The 16,491-nt window shown below is 45.0% G+C and overlaps 1 protein-coding gene across 1 annotated transcript; it reads left to right on the top strand.

Annotated features, from left to right (window-relative positions):
* Positions 1 to 1,975: 1,975 nt before the first annotated feature.
* LOC129825830 (envoplakin-like) lies at positions 1,976 to 14,703 on the top strand. Its single transcript, XM_055885968.1, has 21 exons — positions 1,976 to 2,134; positions 3,973 to 4,072; positions 4,299 to 4,453; positions 4,622 to 4,745; positions 5,046 to 5,177; positions 5,281 to 5,322; positions 5,511 to 5,780; positions 5,922 to 6,017; positions 6,112 to 6,222; positions 6,314 to 6,460; positions 6,581 to 6,735; positions 6,835 to 6,932; positions 7,084 to 7,256; positions 7,366 to 7,544; positions 7,692 to 7,830; positions 7,980 to 8,173; positions 10,002 to 10,152; positions 10,268 to 10,351; positions 10,468 to 10,575; positions 10,692 to 10,784; positions 10,899 to 14,703. The coding sequence occupies exons 1-21, from the start codon at positions 2,091 to 2,093 to the stop codon at positions 14,394 to 14,396; spliced, it is 6,093 nt and encodes a 2,030-aa protein (XP_055741943.1). The 5' UTR covers positions 1,976 to 2,090; the 3' UTR covers positions 14,397 to 14,703.
* Positions 14,704 to 16,491: the final 1,788 nt, after the last annotated feature.

Raw genomic sequence — 16,491 nt, 5'->3', positions numbered from 1 at the left:
ATTACCTCGTACCCCTGCACATCAACTCAGTACCGGTACCCTGTGTATATAACCAAGTTATTACCTCGTACCCCTGCACATCAACTCAGTACCGGTACCCTGTGTATATAACCAAGTTATTACCTCGTACCCCTGCACATCAACTCAGTACTTGTACCCTGTGTATATAACCAAGTTATTACCTCGTACCCCTGCACATCAACTCAGTACTGGTACCCTGTGTATATAACCAAGTTATTACCTCGTACCCCTGCACATCAACTCAGTACTGGTACCCTGTGTATATAACCAAGTTATTACCTCGTACCCCTGCACATCAACTCAGTACTGGTACCCTGTGTATATAACCAAGTTATTACCTCGTACCCCTGCACATCAACTCAGTACCGGTATAGTTATCTTTACTCATGGTGTATTTATTATAACTTGTATTATTACGTGTTATTATTTTTCTATTATTTCTCTATGTTCTTTCTCTCTGCGTTGTTGGGAAGGGCCCGTAAGCATTTCATTTCATGGATTTGATTCAATTTTTTGATTATGAGGGAACAATGCACATACACTCATAAATGTTTATCTTTCTACCGTCAGCAGAGGCCCCAGCTCTTCCCTCAGCGGGTAAGGGTACTTTGCATTCCTCTCTGAGACCTTGACTCCTTATACTAGGGGCGGCAGGTAGCCTAGTGGTTAGAGCTTTGGACTTGTAAACGAAAGATTGCAAGATCGAATCTCCGAGCTGACAAGGTACAAATCTGTTGTTCTGCCTCTGAACAAGGCATTTAAGCCACTGTTCCTAGGTTGTCATTGAAAATAAGAATTTACTGACTTGCCTAGTTAAATAAAGGTAAAAATGTATATATATAAATACTAAGAGTGGTAATTCAACAGGATGCCTGTCTGATAATCACTGATACTCAGAAGCCTGGGGAACTGTAGCCTACTGTACTGTAGTGTCTGAAGCTGTAACCTATGGCTAAGCTACAAACAGAATACAATGCAAACCAGCACGACCACTCATGCACAGTTTTGACTTCCTAAAATAAAGAATCAATGGTGATGTCAAATGCTTGTCACGTTTTGTTTATTATCTAGACTTGTTTTAACTTGTCCAGTTTCACTGCACCCTTTCTGTCTTTCTGTAGTGGGCTAGCATGTCAGGCTAACCTAACATTTAAATAGGTCACACTACTACAAATAGCTATTACGTTTTCCTTGGATATTTTTGTGATATTATTACTACGCACAGATCACACCCTCTTAGTCTGATACTCTCTAAACATTAGTGTCCTTCTCTGTGTGCTTGTTGGGTGGATAGCACAGTTGGGAGGTGGTTTGCCCAACCTTCAATAAAGGTGTATGTAGTAGTAACTATTATCATTCTTGTTGGATATGTTTTTATGCAGTGTGAACTTTGGGCATTGTTTGGCATTACACTATAGCCTTTTGGTGTTCTGGCATTTCATCCCAAATATGTCTAGAATCTAGATAATCTGTTTGTAATGACAACTAATCAGTGGTTTAATGTCATTACTAGATAATTCAATCTCCAATGTTTCAAGGTGGAAATGAATTTAGATTGGTTTGATTGAAGTGAGTAAATGTGAGTGAGTAGCACCCTGGAATCTAACAGGTGACTGGCCCTGCCACATTCCAGTGTTTCTCCATTGGAAGTCTACCAATGAGGAATCACACTGTTATAATAATGTGTATCTCTTAGTGTTGACTCCCTTGATTTAGAAAAGCAGTGCCTATTCAACAATGTCTATAAAAAAAACTATCTTTATTGATTATGCCCAGGTAAGAGAAAGTAAATACATTAAAAGATAGGAATGCAGGTGTGTAGGAATTGAGAGAAAGTGAGAGAGAGACAGAGAGAGCGAGAGAGAGAGAGAGGAACAGGTCTACCCGGTTTGCTCCTCTGGTCTAGTGCCTTCATGATGACACACCTGTTCATTGGGGTGGAGCTGAGGCAGGTGGCTGCTCTTTAACTAGAGAGAGGAGACACGGCTAGAGAGAGAGGTACAGCAAGGAGAGGGAAGTGAGGAGTAAGATAATTGCACTGGGACTGACAGGACACACAGCCTCCCAGGATGTTCAGCAAGAAGAAGGAGTACGACCTGGTGAAAGTGGCCCAGTGAGTTTTCCCTCCGTTGCCTGAACTTTAATGCGTTATGTTTCCTTCTCTTTTCTTCTCTTTTCTCTGTCTCTTATTTTTCATTTCATCTCAGCCTGCTTGTATTCCCTGTAGGGGCGACCTGGAATCTAGTCCACGCACATGTGGGCATTTGTTGACTGGTCTTTTCTATGTCCAACTTAGAATGATAGTGTATTTTAAGAGTCTGCAGTCTTCCAGGAAAATGCAGTAGATGATTTAGATGAAGTATCAGATTTGATCTATGAGCACTTAGTATTGGTAACGCCTCATTGCTACCTTACATAAGCGTAAAATGAATCTCATCTGCCGCCGATTGATGATGAGACAAGACAATCATTTCTGTAGTAACTGTCACAATTTGTTTACTTTCCTGAGAAAAGAGTAATCTCATTGGTATTTGGACTGTGTTGTATGTAACCACTGATGTGTGCCTTTAGCAATGGGGTGTGGCATTAAGGTGCATTGATCTTCCACATTGCTCTCAGTATTCAATAGATGGCTGCTCTGACTAATTATGTAGACAGAGCAACAATAGCTCTGATGGATAATACTATGTTACACTAAGGTGGCCTGGCCCGGTAACAAAGAGCCCAGAGCACATAAAAGCACTGTTTGAAGAAGTGTGATCTCACAGAAGTGAGTGACAGACAGCAGATTTGGAATGTGTTTAGGTACATCGCTGGAAGACTCAGGATTTATGTTTATATAGAGAAGAGGGTATGTACTTTGTGTTCTGTTGCTTAAACAGGTTCTATCAGATTTGTGTATATACAAAGTTGCGTAGAGATGAATAGATCGTTTGTTTTTGTGAAATATGTACTATGTTCCTTTCAAGTGTGCCTTGATAAATCAATAATCTGAGGATTATCGTTCAGTTCCTTTACATCACTGAACACTGTGTCACTCACTACATGCAGGAACACCCTCCACATTACTCCTACACTGGGGGGTGTCTTGGAGCGACAGGGTGTAGAGTCTGGATCCTTTGCAGCTCTCTATCTTATAGAACCAGCAGGGTAACTTTTAGGCTTCCCTTTAGTGTCTGCCTGTCACACTCCTACTCACCCTGACATGTGTGTGTGCTGTTTGCTTTGGTACGGTAGCTATGCATTATCTAACTCCTTTTAACTTTCTTTAGGATGTGACAGGGTATGACAGGATGTGTCTGCCAAACCTAGATGGCTCCTACAGCTATGTGGACTTTGTCATTTTACCACATATACTAACAGAGATAAGCAGTTGCCTAAATGACTCAGAACTGTCAACAAGGCATGTATGAGATACTAGATACCACAATGTTGAAACAGTAAATCTATCCCCCCACTATCACTATTCGTTTTATGGTCCCATTGGAATGTAATTGCATTCATCAGCTATTAACTTTGATCAAAGTGATTCATGGGGACATCAGTAGAATTCCATGTGCTATGTCACCCATTCACTGTAAATTCCTGAGGACACTCCTCAATAATCCATCAATGTGAGGGTGTGTACGAATAAATAGCTGACTTTCATAACAGCGACTACGAGTAGGAATGACAGAAGAATAAGTACAAGAACATACAGACTTAAAGATGTGTTGATTGCTAGAGGAATGTAGATGAGTGACAGTCCTTTGTAAAGTTTGGATGGGGGAGGCTGAGGAATACTTTTTGTTCTGCCTGAGTCTGGTTCTCATTTTGATTATTCTACCAAACCTGGAATCTGGTTCCTGAACATTCAGGTTGCTCTACTGAGTTCTCTTAGATAGGCCTACTGGTTTCAACAATGTGTCAATTACACTGATGTGAATGGAGGTTTGTCTTTTCTCTTCCCAGGAGCCAAGGTAATGATGTGGCTATGCTGGTGGCGCGCATGCAGAGCAATGCAGACCAGGTGGAGAAGAATGTGCTGCGTTCTGAGGAGCTGATGGCTGTGGTAAGAGGTCCTATAATCCCTACCCACACACTGCCTGTGTATGTAATTACACAGTTATACATACACCTTTAACTAACACGTTACAATGCCCAACTTAATGAAATCCGCATCCCTTAATTCCACTTGATCAAGTAAAAACTTTTCGATCCCCCCACAGATATTTTATCAATGTGCAATTCAACACAAATGTGTCATGATGGGGAGTGCCTTTCCGTTTCCGTTCTAGGACACAGTGAATGGCACAAAGGACAGGCCCTTACTGCACCAGAAGGAGAATACAGAGATCCTAGCTGGGGCTGAGGGGCTGCTGAAGGATCTGTTCCTGGATGTGGACCGGGCCAAGAAGCTTTCACACCCACAGGCTGGAGAGATAGAGATCGAGTGAGTTCCAGCAAGAACACACACACACACACACTTATAATATATGAAACAATGGTTTTGTGAAAGAGATACTTTTCCAGAGGCTCTCAGAGAACGTTCTGAACACTCATGTTCTCTCTTTCCCTCTTTCAACATGCCTCTGATTTCTCCTTTTTTTCTGTTCCTCAGTGTGAGAAACCTCCATGACCGCTGGTCTAAGGACTGTACCATGTACCGGGACCTGTATGAGGCAGTGCAGGAGGTGGAGCTCACTCCCAGGATTGACTGGTCTCAGGTGCTGGAGGAGAAACAGGTGAGCCTGCCATATCCTTGGTAACACTCTATTCAAGACCAGTATGACTGTAGACAGTACTGTCCTGTCATTATATAACAACTTTGGTTGACCACCGCTTTCTGCTGGTGCAACCACACCTTTGGTATTAGCTCCTAGTTGCTTGGAGTAACATATCTTTCTGAATGTAGTAGTAGTGGTACAAAACTTTATTATCCCCAGGGGGAAAACAGCCAAACAAAGTTAACAAGACATGTGGTTGAGGTAGACATACAGCTGAACTCTAGAGGATTTACTGTACCTGTGTGCTGTGTGTTATAGAAGCAGATACGTGCAGAGAGGTACGGGCCCAACCTGTCTGATGTGGAGAAGCAGATTGCCTCTCATAACATCCTGCACCAGGAGATCGAGGCCTACGGCTCCCAAATGAACCGCAGCAGCACTGGCTCTCCGGTAACGACTACAAAGCCCTCGGCTGCTTTCTTCATTCTGAATCTCACCAAAACTCGGGAGAAACTCTAAACAATGATTTTCATGGTTTGTTTTCTGTCCACAGGAAAAGTTGTCTACCATTCAGAGACAGTACACAGATCTCTTGGTGAGTCCAGAAGTTATGTAATACATCTGTGTGTGCATTAAAGTATGGCTCTGACATGTCAAAGGGGCTCAGAATGCTACACTGTTGTGGTTGTATTTGAACCTTTGTGCCTGTGCTATCTCTCCATCGTTGACTATAAAATAGTCCAGGTGTGACTGATCTGTCTCTCCCCATGCTGTGTGGTGCAGGAGGCCTCCCTGTGGAGACACAGGTACCTGGCCTCTCTGTATGACTACATGCAGGGCTGCAGTAAGGAGCTGGTCTACCTGAGCGAGTACCAGGAGAGGATCCTCAGGAAGGACTGGAGCGACCGCATGCTGGACCCCACAGGGGTGCGCATGGAGTACGAGAAGTTTAAAAACAACACTTTGCTAACACATGAGAGTGAGACCAACCAGCTACAGATGGATGGGGATCGTCTCATTGAAATGAAGCACCCTGCCAGCTCCACAATACGGGTATGTTTATATGGCTACAAAATGTTAACTTTTACCATTGTAATAGCTTAAGTATAGGACATTGAGTTACTCACCACATGAGTTACTCACCACATCATCTACTCTGATCTTCCATGGGACAATATGCTTGGTTTGTCTCAGGCACACAGCGACGCATTGCAGAACGAGTGGCAGAGCTTCCTAAACCTGTGCATCTGCCAGGAGGTACACCTTGACAACATAGACAACTACAGGAAGGTACGTCATCGCTTAACCCTGGGAAAGGACGTTTCTTATGGCTCGTTGTCATGGCTCAATGTAACATTGCTCCTATGTGTGTTCCTACCTATAGTACCAGCTGGATGTAGAGACCTTGTCTGAGTCCATGAAGAGACTCAACTCTAATCTGGACCCCAAATCACTGAACAACAAGAACAACCCAGAGATCCTGCTACAGCTTGAGGTGAGATTTGGTTTATTCTTTGTATCGTTTCTATGACGTACAGCATTATTTCAATCTGTTCTCTAATATCTTCTGTATCTCATATCCTCAGGGTGATGAGAGAGCGATAGAGAGGAACGAACAGCGCCTCGTAGCCCTGAGGGAGTTCAGCAGCACCATCGCCCCTCTGAAGCTGCGGCGTCTCCGCCCCACCAAACCCACCCCTGTGGTGTCCCTGTGTGAATGGACCAATGGAGAGGTAGAAAATAGCTTCATAGAATAGCATTGTGAGAGTTCTGAGAAGCTAAAGGGCAAGCTAATGTCCTGTCAATTGACAGCTGTAGCACAATATAATGATGCAAACTCCTGCCACCCTTAGGACTCAGTGTCTCAAGCAGAGAAGCTTATGCTAAAGTCCAACTTAGACGATGAGAAGTGGGAGGTCCAGACCAGCACTGGGAAGACCAAAACCCTGCCTGGAGCCTGCTTCCTGGTCCCACCGCCAGACACTGAGGCCCTTGAGAAAGTGGAAAGGTAAAGAGGGAGAAAAAAAGACTCTCCTTATTACAATGACCCAAAACTTAACCACCATCACAGGTGAACTGTAATGACATTGTGTGTTTGTGTGTCCAGTCTGGACAGAGAGCTTTCTAACCTGAAGAGAAAGAGAACTACTCTGATGGCCTCCCTGAGGAGCCCCGGTGTGGAGGTGGTGCGCTCAGTGAGAGCAGGTGAGTGGAACATCACTCCACTTGGTAAGAACTTTAGCAGAAATCACTTAGTTTGAACTCACAGTGGGACCCTAGTAGATACAGGGGACTAGACTCAGTGTGGGCCTCTCCTGTCCCCTTATTTCTCACTGTGCCCTCTGCTTGTCCTCAGCCCCTGTGGCTAATGCCCCAGTGGACACAAAGACCACAGTGCTGGCCAGCCAGCTGGACAAGATCAGCAAGAACCTGGACCACAGTGAGAAGGACATCCTGAGCCGGCTGAGGGCCCCTCTGGATCGCAGTGACCCCACACGTGACCTGGCCAACAGGCTGAAGGAGCATGAGGTGAAGGGATTGTTTTTTATTTCAGACCACTGCAGGCTGCTACATAGCATCATTATAATGAACAGTGTGGTTCCAGAGTGTGATATCCATGGTGTGTTTTGCCCTGCAGAGGGACACCCTGACTGTTAGGAACCTAGAGTCAGAGAAGGCAGCGGTCCAGAGAGATATGGATCCCATCCTAGCCCAGAAGCCCCTTGGGCCCACCACCTCCGCCCTGTCACTCAAACTGAGTGGTCTTAACAACAAGTTTGATGACACCAACGTCCTCTGTGACCTGTACAACAAAAAGTACGAATTTAGTTTACAATGTGAAATATAAAAAACCTATGTAAAGGTTGCTTTAGCTATATGTTCTTATTTTTTACTTGTTTTTATTTTATTTACATCCAATTCCTCAAGATTATTCTCACTCACGAATTTCTTTGTCATGACCAGAGCCACAGCTTCCATGTTCTTGGAGAGGCAGATCAATACGGTGGACAACTCAGTCTCTGGCTTTGAGGAGCAGCTGGCTGAAGATGCTGCCATCCCTGATGTTCCCAACGTCCTCCAGACACGCATCCAGAAGCTTCAGGTAACAGTATTTTCGTCATATGACTACTTAAAGTTCATCATACATCATGTCATTATGATGGACTCTTACGAGTTGCAGTGAGTGTTTTGTTTTGATTGACCCAGCCTCTTTGATAAGTCCCCTGTGTTTCTCCCTTGTCCTACAAACAGAACATGCACAAGGATGTAGCGTTAAAGCAGGACGAGATGCTGAAGCTGAGCAGGGACTTGGAGTCCACAGAGCAGCTGAGCAGCTCCCTGCAGAAGGGCTTCCATGAGTACTGCCCAGACATCCGCCGCCAGCAGACAGAGGTCAAACACCTGAAGAACCGCTATGCCAACGTCAACAGTCAGCTACAGGAGAGGTGAGAACCCCATCTGTCCCACAGCTAAACTCAGCAAAAAAGAAACGTCCCTTTTTCAGGACCCTGTCTTTCAAAGATAATTCTTAAAAATCCAAATAACTTCACAGATTTTCATTGTAAAGCGTTTAAACACTGTTTCCCAAGCTTGTTCAATGAACCATAAACAATTAATGAACATGCACCTGTTGAACAGTTGTTAAGACACTTAAGACACTAACAGCTTACAGATGGTAGGCAATTAAGGTTACAGTTATGAAAACTTAGGACACTGAAGAGGCCTTTCTACTGACTGAAAAACACCAAAAGAAAGATGCCCAGGGACCAATTGCAATGTCTGTACTGTGAGACGCCTAAGACAGTGCTACAGGGAGACAGGACAGACAGCTGATCATCCTCGCAGTGGCAGACCACGTGTAACAACACCTGCACAGGATCGGTACATCCAAATATCACACCTGCGGGACAGGTACAGGATGGCAACAACAACTGCCCGAGTTACACCAGGAACGCACAATTCCTCCATCAGTGCTCAGACTGTCCGCAATAGGCTGAGAGAGGCTGGACTGAGGGCTTGTAGGCCTGTTGTAAGGCAGGTCCTCACCAGACATCACCGGCAACAACGTCGCCTATGGGCACAAACCCACCGTCTCTGGACCAGACAGGACTGGAAAAAAGTGCTCTTCACTGACGAGTCGTGGTTTTGTCTCACCGGGCGTGATGGTCGGATTCACGTTTATCGTCGAAGGAATGAGCGTTACACTGAGGCCTGTACTCTGGAGCGGGATCGATTTGGAGGTGGAGGGTCCGTCATGGTCTGGGGCGGTGTGTCACAGCATCATCGGACTGAGCTTGATATCATTGCAGGCAATCTCAACACTGTGCGTTACAGGGAAGACATACTCCTCCCTCATGTGGTACCCTTCCTGCAAGCTCATCCTGACATGCCCCTCCAGCATGACAATACCACCAGCCTTACTGCTCGTTCTGTGCGTGATTTCCTGCAAGAAATGAATGTCAGTCTTCTGCCATGGCCAGTGAGGAGTCCGGATCTCAATCCCATTGAGCATGGGACCTGTTGGATCAAAGGGTGAGGGCTAGGGCCATTCATTACATTTACATTTAAGTCATTTAGCAGACGCTCTTATCCAGAGCGACTTACAAATTGGTGCATTCACCTTATGATATCCAGTGGAACAACCACTTTACAATATCCACTTTACACACTACAATATCCACATATCCCTACCTGCCAAACCCTCCCTAACCCGGACCCGGACGACGCTAAGCCAATTGTGCGTCGCCCCACGGACCTCCCGGTCGCGGCCGGCTGCGACAGAGCCTGGGCGTGAACCCAGAGACTCTGGTGGCGCAGCTAGCACTGCGATGCAGTGCTCTAGACCACTGCGCCACCCGGGAAATATATTCCCCACAGAAATATCCTGGAACTTGCAGGTGCCTTGGTGGAAGAGTGGGGTAACATCTCACAGCAAGAACTGGCAAATCTGGTGCAGTCCATAAGGAGGAGATGCATTGCAGTACTTAATTCAGCTGGTGGCCACACCAGATACTGACTGTTACTTTTAAATTTGACCCCCCCTTTGTTCAGGGAAACAGTATTCCATTTCTGTTAGTCACATGTCTGTGGAACTTGTTCAGTTTATGTCTCAGTTGTTGAATCTTGTTATGTTCATACAAATATTTGTACATAAAATAAACTCGGTTGACAGTGAGAGGACGTTTTTATGTCACAGTTATATATGTCTTGTGTCTGTGGTTACTTCTCTGGTCTATGATATACTGATGCTTAATAAAAAATCTATTGTTATAGAACGGTTCTGCTGCAAGAGGCAACCAATAAGAATCAAGGCTTCCAGAGCTCTGTCCAATCATTGAACTTATTTTTGACCAACCTGCCTAATAATACGATCAACCCAAGTGATGGACTTTCTCAAATTAACTCCAAGCAGAACTCTCAGAAGGTTTGTGGGCTTATTTTTGTGTTATTTTATCTCAACAATTGTCCCTGTTATGAACATCGTCAGTTTTCTGCAGTACATTTCTCTTGTTCTTATTGGGTGGTTGCTTTCGTTTCAGAGAGTGGTGGAGGACATAAAAAGAAAATCGGATGATGTGGGCCTAGCAGTGAAACAGTCCCGTGACTTGCAGAATGTTCTCAATGTGAGTTTAAAAAATACATCTGATCAGAGCTACTATTAAAAATGTTGATATCAGTTGAAGGGTTTTGGTCAATGTTGTTCTTAAAAGAGAAAATAAATATTCACCATGTTTCGTAGGAGTATGAGGCCAAATCTGATAAGTACCGTGGTACACTGAAAGATGTGGATGATGAAGATACCAAAAGACATCGCACATCCGCCATGGCTGACGCGGTGCTGAAAAAGGTATTGTGGACCTGAGCGACTGCAACAATCCTCATCCTATAGTTGACTTAATTTGCATTCAAGTTTGGGCATTGATTCAAGATCCATGATCTAGAGGCTGTATGTTTCTGTTTCAGGAAAGAGCTCTACTGAACCTCTACTCAGAGGTGTCTGCAGAGAATGATCAGCTTCTCAACAAGATGGGATTGGCTAAGAACATAATTGCCCAGGTATGACACAATTACTTTGTAAAACATCAACAGTGGATTATGTAATTCCTTATTTAAAAAACCCACTCTAGTATAGGTTAAACTATATTGTCCACTGTTACCTGCTCTGAACAGAATGACGAGAAGGTGAGCCAGGTGGTGGTGAAACAGCAGCGGCAGCTCCAGAGCCAGCAGAAAGACCTGGAGGAAACAGACGTTCTAAAGAGAGAGCTGGCGGAAGAGATCACCAGGCGCTCCCATGCTGAGAATGACCTAGCAACATACAGAAAGAGGTTTATTTCACTGAAAAGCCGTAGAGGTGTGGAACGAATGGAGGAGAGGGAAGTTGTGCAGTACTACCGTGACCCCATACTAGAGGGTGACCTGGTGTCCCTGAAGAGTCGAATCCAAGATGAGACTATTAAACACTCTGGCACCCAGACAGAGATAAAGATTGTCAATGAGAATATCATCCGCCGGGAGACTGAGCTGACAAATGTCAAACCTAGGCTGTTAACCAAGGTGTTGACTGAGTTTGAGAGGGACCCCCAGCTTGACAAGGAGGCCACCAAGCTGAGAGAGGAGATGTGCAAGCTGGAGCAGGAGGTCCAGGTGAGAGATACAGAGACGGTCCACATGAAGACTGAGATCACAGTTCTGGCACAAAAGAGACCGACTATCAAAGAGAGAGTAGTGAAAAAGGAGGTGGTGAGACTGGAGAAGGACCCGGAGATGCTGAAAGCAGTTCTGACCTTTCAGACCGAGATCTCAGAGGAGGGGTTAAGATCCAAGTCCCTCAATGATGACATATTCCGCACTAGGAGCCAAATAAACACACTTGAGAGGATCATTCCCACTATCCAGCCTAAGATTGTTACCAAGGTGCTGAAGAGGGTGGAACAGGACCCAAAACTCATTGACGAGGTTAAGACTATCCACACCAGCCTGGAAGAGGAGAACAAGATGAACAGTGATTTGATGAAGGAACTCACCAGCCTCCAGATCCGCTACAGTGAAGTGGAGAAGGTGCGGCCCAAGCTTGAGGTCAAGGAGATCATCAATGAGATCTACAGGGTGGACCCTGAGACAGAGGTGGAGCTGGTGAGGCTAAGGAAAGAGCTGCATGACTCTAATCGAAACTGCACTGATCTGGAGAAAGAAATCGACTCACTTATGGTGGATCTTAAAACTCTGCGTTCCCAGAAACCCAAGTCGGAGTTCAAGGAAGTGACCCAGGAAGTGATTAAAGAGGAGAAGAGCCCAGAGGTCATCAGGGAAATTAAGAGGTTGAATGACCAGGTTTCACTTCTGCGGGTCTCATACGACAGCACCCTGGATCTGCTGAGCCGCCTGCGCAAAGAGAGAGATGAATGGAAGGTCGAAAAGTCTAAGTTAGAGACAAAGCTTGTAAACAAAGAGGTTGTCAAATACGAAAATGATCCCCTACTGGAGAAGGAGGCTGACCGTCTGAGGAGAGATGTGAGGGAGGAAATCCAGCAACGACGCAACATGGAGGAAACTGTCTTTGACCTTCAAAACAAGTATATCATGGTGGAAAGGCAGAAACCAGAGGAGATGATAGTGATGCAGGAAGTGGTGCGTCTTGAGAAGGATCCAAAACAACTCCTGGAGTATGAAAAGCTGAACAAGAACTTAGATGAAGAGGTTAAATCCCGTAGGAAACTGGAATTGGAAGTTCGACAGTTGAGAGCCCTGGTTGAGGAGATAGAGAGAAACTTGGCACTGATGGACGACCGGCAAAAGAAGATCCAAGTAGAAACAGAGCTTAGACAGATCAAATCTCGCATCCTTGAGCTTGAAAATACCCCTCAACCCATTGCGGAGAAGATCATTATTGAGGAAGTTCTCAAAGTGGAGAGAGACCCCAAGCTTGAGAAACTAACCAGTGGCTTACGCACAGACAGGGATATGGAGGAAACCAACATCAGTCGGCTGGAAAGGGACATCCGAAACCTGAAGATCAAGTTGGACATCCTGCGCAAGGAAAAGTCCATTGAAAAGACTGTATATAAAGAGGTGATTCGGGTGGAGAAGGACCAGAATGTGGAGGCTGAGAGGGACCATCTCAGAGATCTAGTGTTGCAGGAAAGAAGTTCCAGACGGGATCAAGAAGATGAAATCCAGAGGCTTAATACCAAAGTGACCCGGCTCCAGACCACAAAGTCAAGCACCTCTCACGAAGAAACAAGCATCACCCTCAATAGAGATTCCCTGATGAGAGAGAAAGAAAATCTCCTCAAAACACTGAGGACTTTGGAGTCTGAGAAACATGATTTAAGCATATCGTTCCAGCTGCAATCCAAGCTGATGAGTGAGAGAAACCAGACAAACAGGCAAAGGGGCTTCAAGATGGATTCTGAGGTACAACGTCTAGAGAAGGACATCCTGAATGAAAAAGACCGGATACACCAAAAGGAGACCTACATTATGGAGCTGCAGAACAATCTTAAGAAAGAGGACCACTCTGAGACACACACCAGAGAGACCAACCTCTCCACTAGAATCAGCATCCTTGACCCCGAGACTGGCAAAGACATGTCACCATATGATGCCTACTTAGAGGGTCTGATTGACCGCAACCAGTACATCCACCTTCAGGAGCTAGAATGTGACTGGGAGGAGATCACCTCAATGGGTCCAGATGGGGAGACCTCGATTCTGCAGGATCGCAAGAGTGGAAAGCAGTTCTCTGTCAGGAATGCTCTAAAGGATGGCCGCTTGACCCAGTCCGATCTGCACCGCTACAAGGAGGGTAAAATGCCTATCTCAGAATTTGCTCTCCTGGTCGCTGGGGATTCCAGACCAAAGCCTTACATTGGTCCAATCGCAACACCAAGGACACCGACAAAGACCACTGCGGCATCCTCTTTGAGCACAATGCCATCATCACTAAGGTCTTCCTACTCAAGTCTCACAAACAATAGATACGGCAGCAGTAGCAACCTGAACATTTCTAGCGGTGAAGAGCTCTTCCCAATCTCTGGGGTGCTGGACTCCACCACCAACAGCCGTATGTCTGTACGTAGTGCCCTGACTCGAAACCTTATTGACCCAACCACAGCCCAGAAGCTCCTGGAGGCTCAGGCAGCCACGGGTGGCATCGTCGACCTCAACAGAAAGGACAAGTTCTCTGTTCACAAAGCAGTTGAGCTGGGTCTCATTGACAAAAGTCACATGCATCTGCTGCTGAATGCTCAGAAGGCCTTCACTGGAGTGGAGGATCCTGTGACCAAGGAGCGTCTCGCAGTAGGGCAAGCGGCTGAGAAAGGCTGGATACCTCAGGATAGTGCCATGAGGTACATGGAAGCACAGTACCTGACTGGGGGGCTGGTGAACCCCCATAAAGCTGGTCGCATCAGTGTCCAAAATGCTCTTAACACCAAGATAATCGACAGCACAGTAGCCAAGAACCTCCAAGACAAGTCTGCCCACACCAAAGAGTTGATTGACCCCATCACAAAAGAGAAGATCTCGTACAAGGAGGCAATGGATCGCTGCAAAAAAGATGTCACTACAGGGCTCTTGCTGCTCCCTGCAGCCTCCAGTGGTGACTCCAAAGATGCACCATCATACTCCAACTATCGATTCCCTGGCTCCTACAGCCAAGTCTAGACATGTGGCTGACACACATGCCAGATCTAGAGAGATGCTACAGCTCCAGGTGCTAAATAGAAATAGAAATTCACATCACAACAACACAAACATATGTTCTTATGATGTCTTTATGGTAAAGGTAGAACATTTTTATAGTTCTGATTTTTGAAGTCAGAAAATGTCTAGGTTGTACTGTACACATGTACCTGTTCTTTATTGATGCTATGATTCTCAAGAGTTGCTGTACACATAATTTAAATTTATGTTTGGTGAAGAGCTTCAGTATTGTGAGAGCCATTTCTTCCAATAAACTTTCAAATAACCACTCATTATTACTTTTTTCAAAACAAACATTGGTCTCTGTGTATGATTACTCCTATATGATGGTGGTAATTGTTGAAGTTCAAGTTGTTTATTTGTCATATGGACAGGAACACATTGTGGTGTACTGTACACAGTACAAGGACATTCTTACTTACATGTTCACCTCTAAACAATGCGACAATAATAGAAAAAGTAAAAAACAAATAAAATATTGAGCTCAATGGAATAAAAATAAAAAATTGAGCAGGAAAATTACTTCAAGGATGCTCAGGGATTAGCCTTTCATGGAATAGTATTGTCTTTTCAGTAATGGTAGTGGCCCTCTTTCCTGGTGTTTAGTATGCTGCCCACTGTCAATTTCACTTCTGTGACCTAGCTGAGACCACATGATAACACGAGGATGTCCGTGTTTTGACATTCTCACGAGATGGCAGAACCATACAACAAGGTAGCATGCTAATGCAATACACAGTGGATTTAATCTGGAGAGTTTCTGTGCTGCTGTGTGTCCAACCGGAACGGGCCAGTATGCAAGTAAATAAGGATCTACAGATGTAAATGTCCCTCCCCTTGTCCTGGTGAGAGGTGAAAGGTGTTGTGGGGACTGGTGAGAGTCCCCTCTGATGGGATGTCTAGTAAACAGATTAGTTGGTTACAGACAGGGCTTTATGGGATTACTGGACATGAGCCTGCCTGGGGAAGGAAGTGGCCCCCTCCTGTAAGTGGGGTTGTAAAATGAGGTTGTAAAATAAGTGACCTGGTGCCTTAACTGGTTTTAAAATGATATAGGGATTAAAAACAGAGAGATTACAAAACACAGCCTAGCTATGAGAAGAATGCATTTGACAATGGTGAATTTGTCCATTAGGTACAAATGTTTTATTGTATTTTGCACTGGTTGGTGAAATGACTTACTGTGGTTCCATGCTTAGGTAGATGATCCCTAAATTCCAAAATTGAGAAAGATCCATCAAGGAACAACTTGAACGCTTACGTTTATTTTAAACAGCAGTTAAAGGTCTAAGGGACCACTTTTTTGATTTGTCCATGCTGTCTGAATAACTGTCATGACTGAAACGACACAAATTATGGTATACATTATGACGACAACTCACTCATTCACTAGCAGTAAGGAAGACGGTGTGGCATGGAATCGCCCGTCCACCTCAATGAAATTACAGTAAGTTTCACGACTCAGGAGAAGATCCAGATGCAGACAGTTCGAAGTAACAAAAGTTTATTACAAAAACAGGGGGCAGGCAAACGACAGGTCAAGCAGAGGTCAGTAATCCAGAGCAGAGTCCGAAACGTACAGAACGGCAGGCACTGTCACTTTGGTATAAAGGGTTCAGGAGACAGGCGCAGGAATGCGTAATAGGGATTTTTATTTACCCAAATTATAGCGTGCCATGTAAAGGCACGGGGACGAAGACCAAACAAAAGAGCGAGGAGTACCTTGAAGAAATACACCGGGACAAGACCCGTAACATACACGCACACAATGATACCACACGGGACGAGACCCGTAATCATCTTCGCAATACAAGCGGCACGAAAGCCAAAACACAGCACAGGTACTCATACGACCAACGGACATTGGAACAATAATCGACAGCCCAATGGTGTGAACCAAAGGGCACATTTATACAATTACAATCAGTGGGAATGGGGACCAGGCGTGCGTAATGACAGTTCCGGAGGGATCTGTCATGTTTTGTCATTTGATTATCATGTCTTGTCCCTGTGCTTCCCTTCCATTTGTCTCCCTCTGCTGGTCTTAGTAGGTTCT

The sequence above is a fragment of the Salvelinus fontinalis genome, chromosome 2 (genome assembly GCF_029448725.1).
Source record: "Salvelinus fontinalis isolate EN_2023a chromosome 2, ASM2944872v1, whole genome shotgun sequence".
Lineage (NCBI taxonomy): Eukaryota > Metazoa > Chordata > Actinopteri > Salmoniformes > Salmonidae > Salvelinus > Salvelinus fontinalis.
This window is presented reverse-complemented; position numbering and strand designations above follow the sequence as displayed.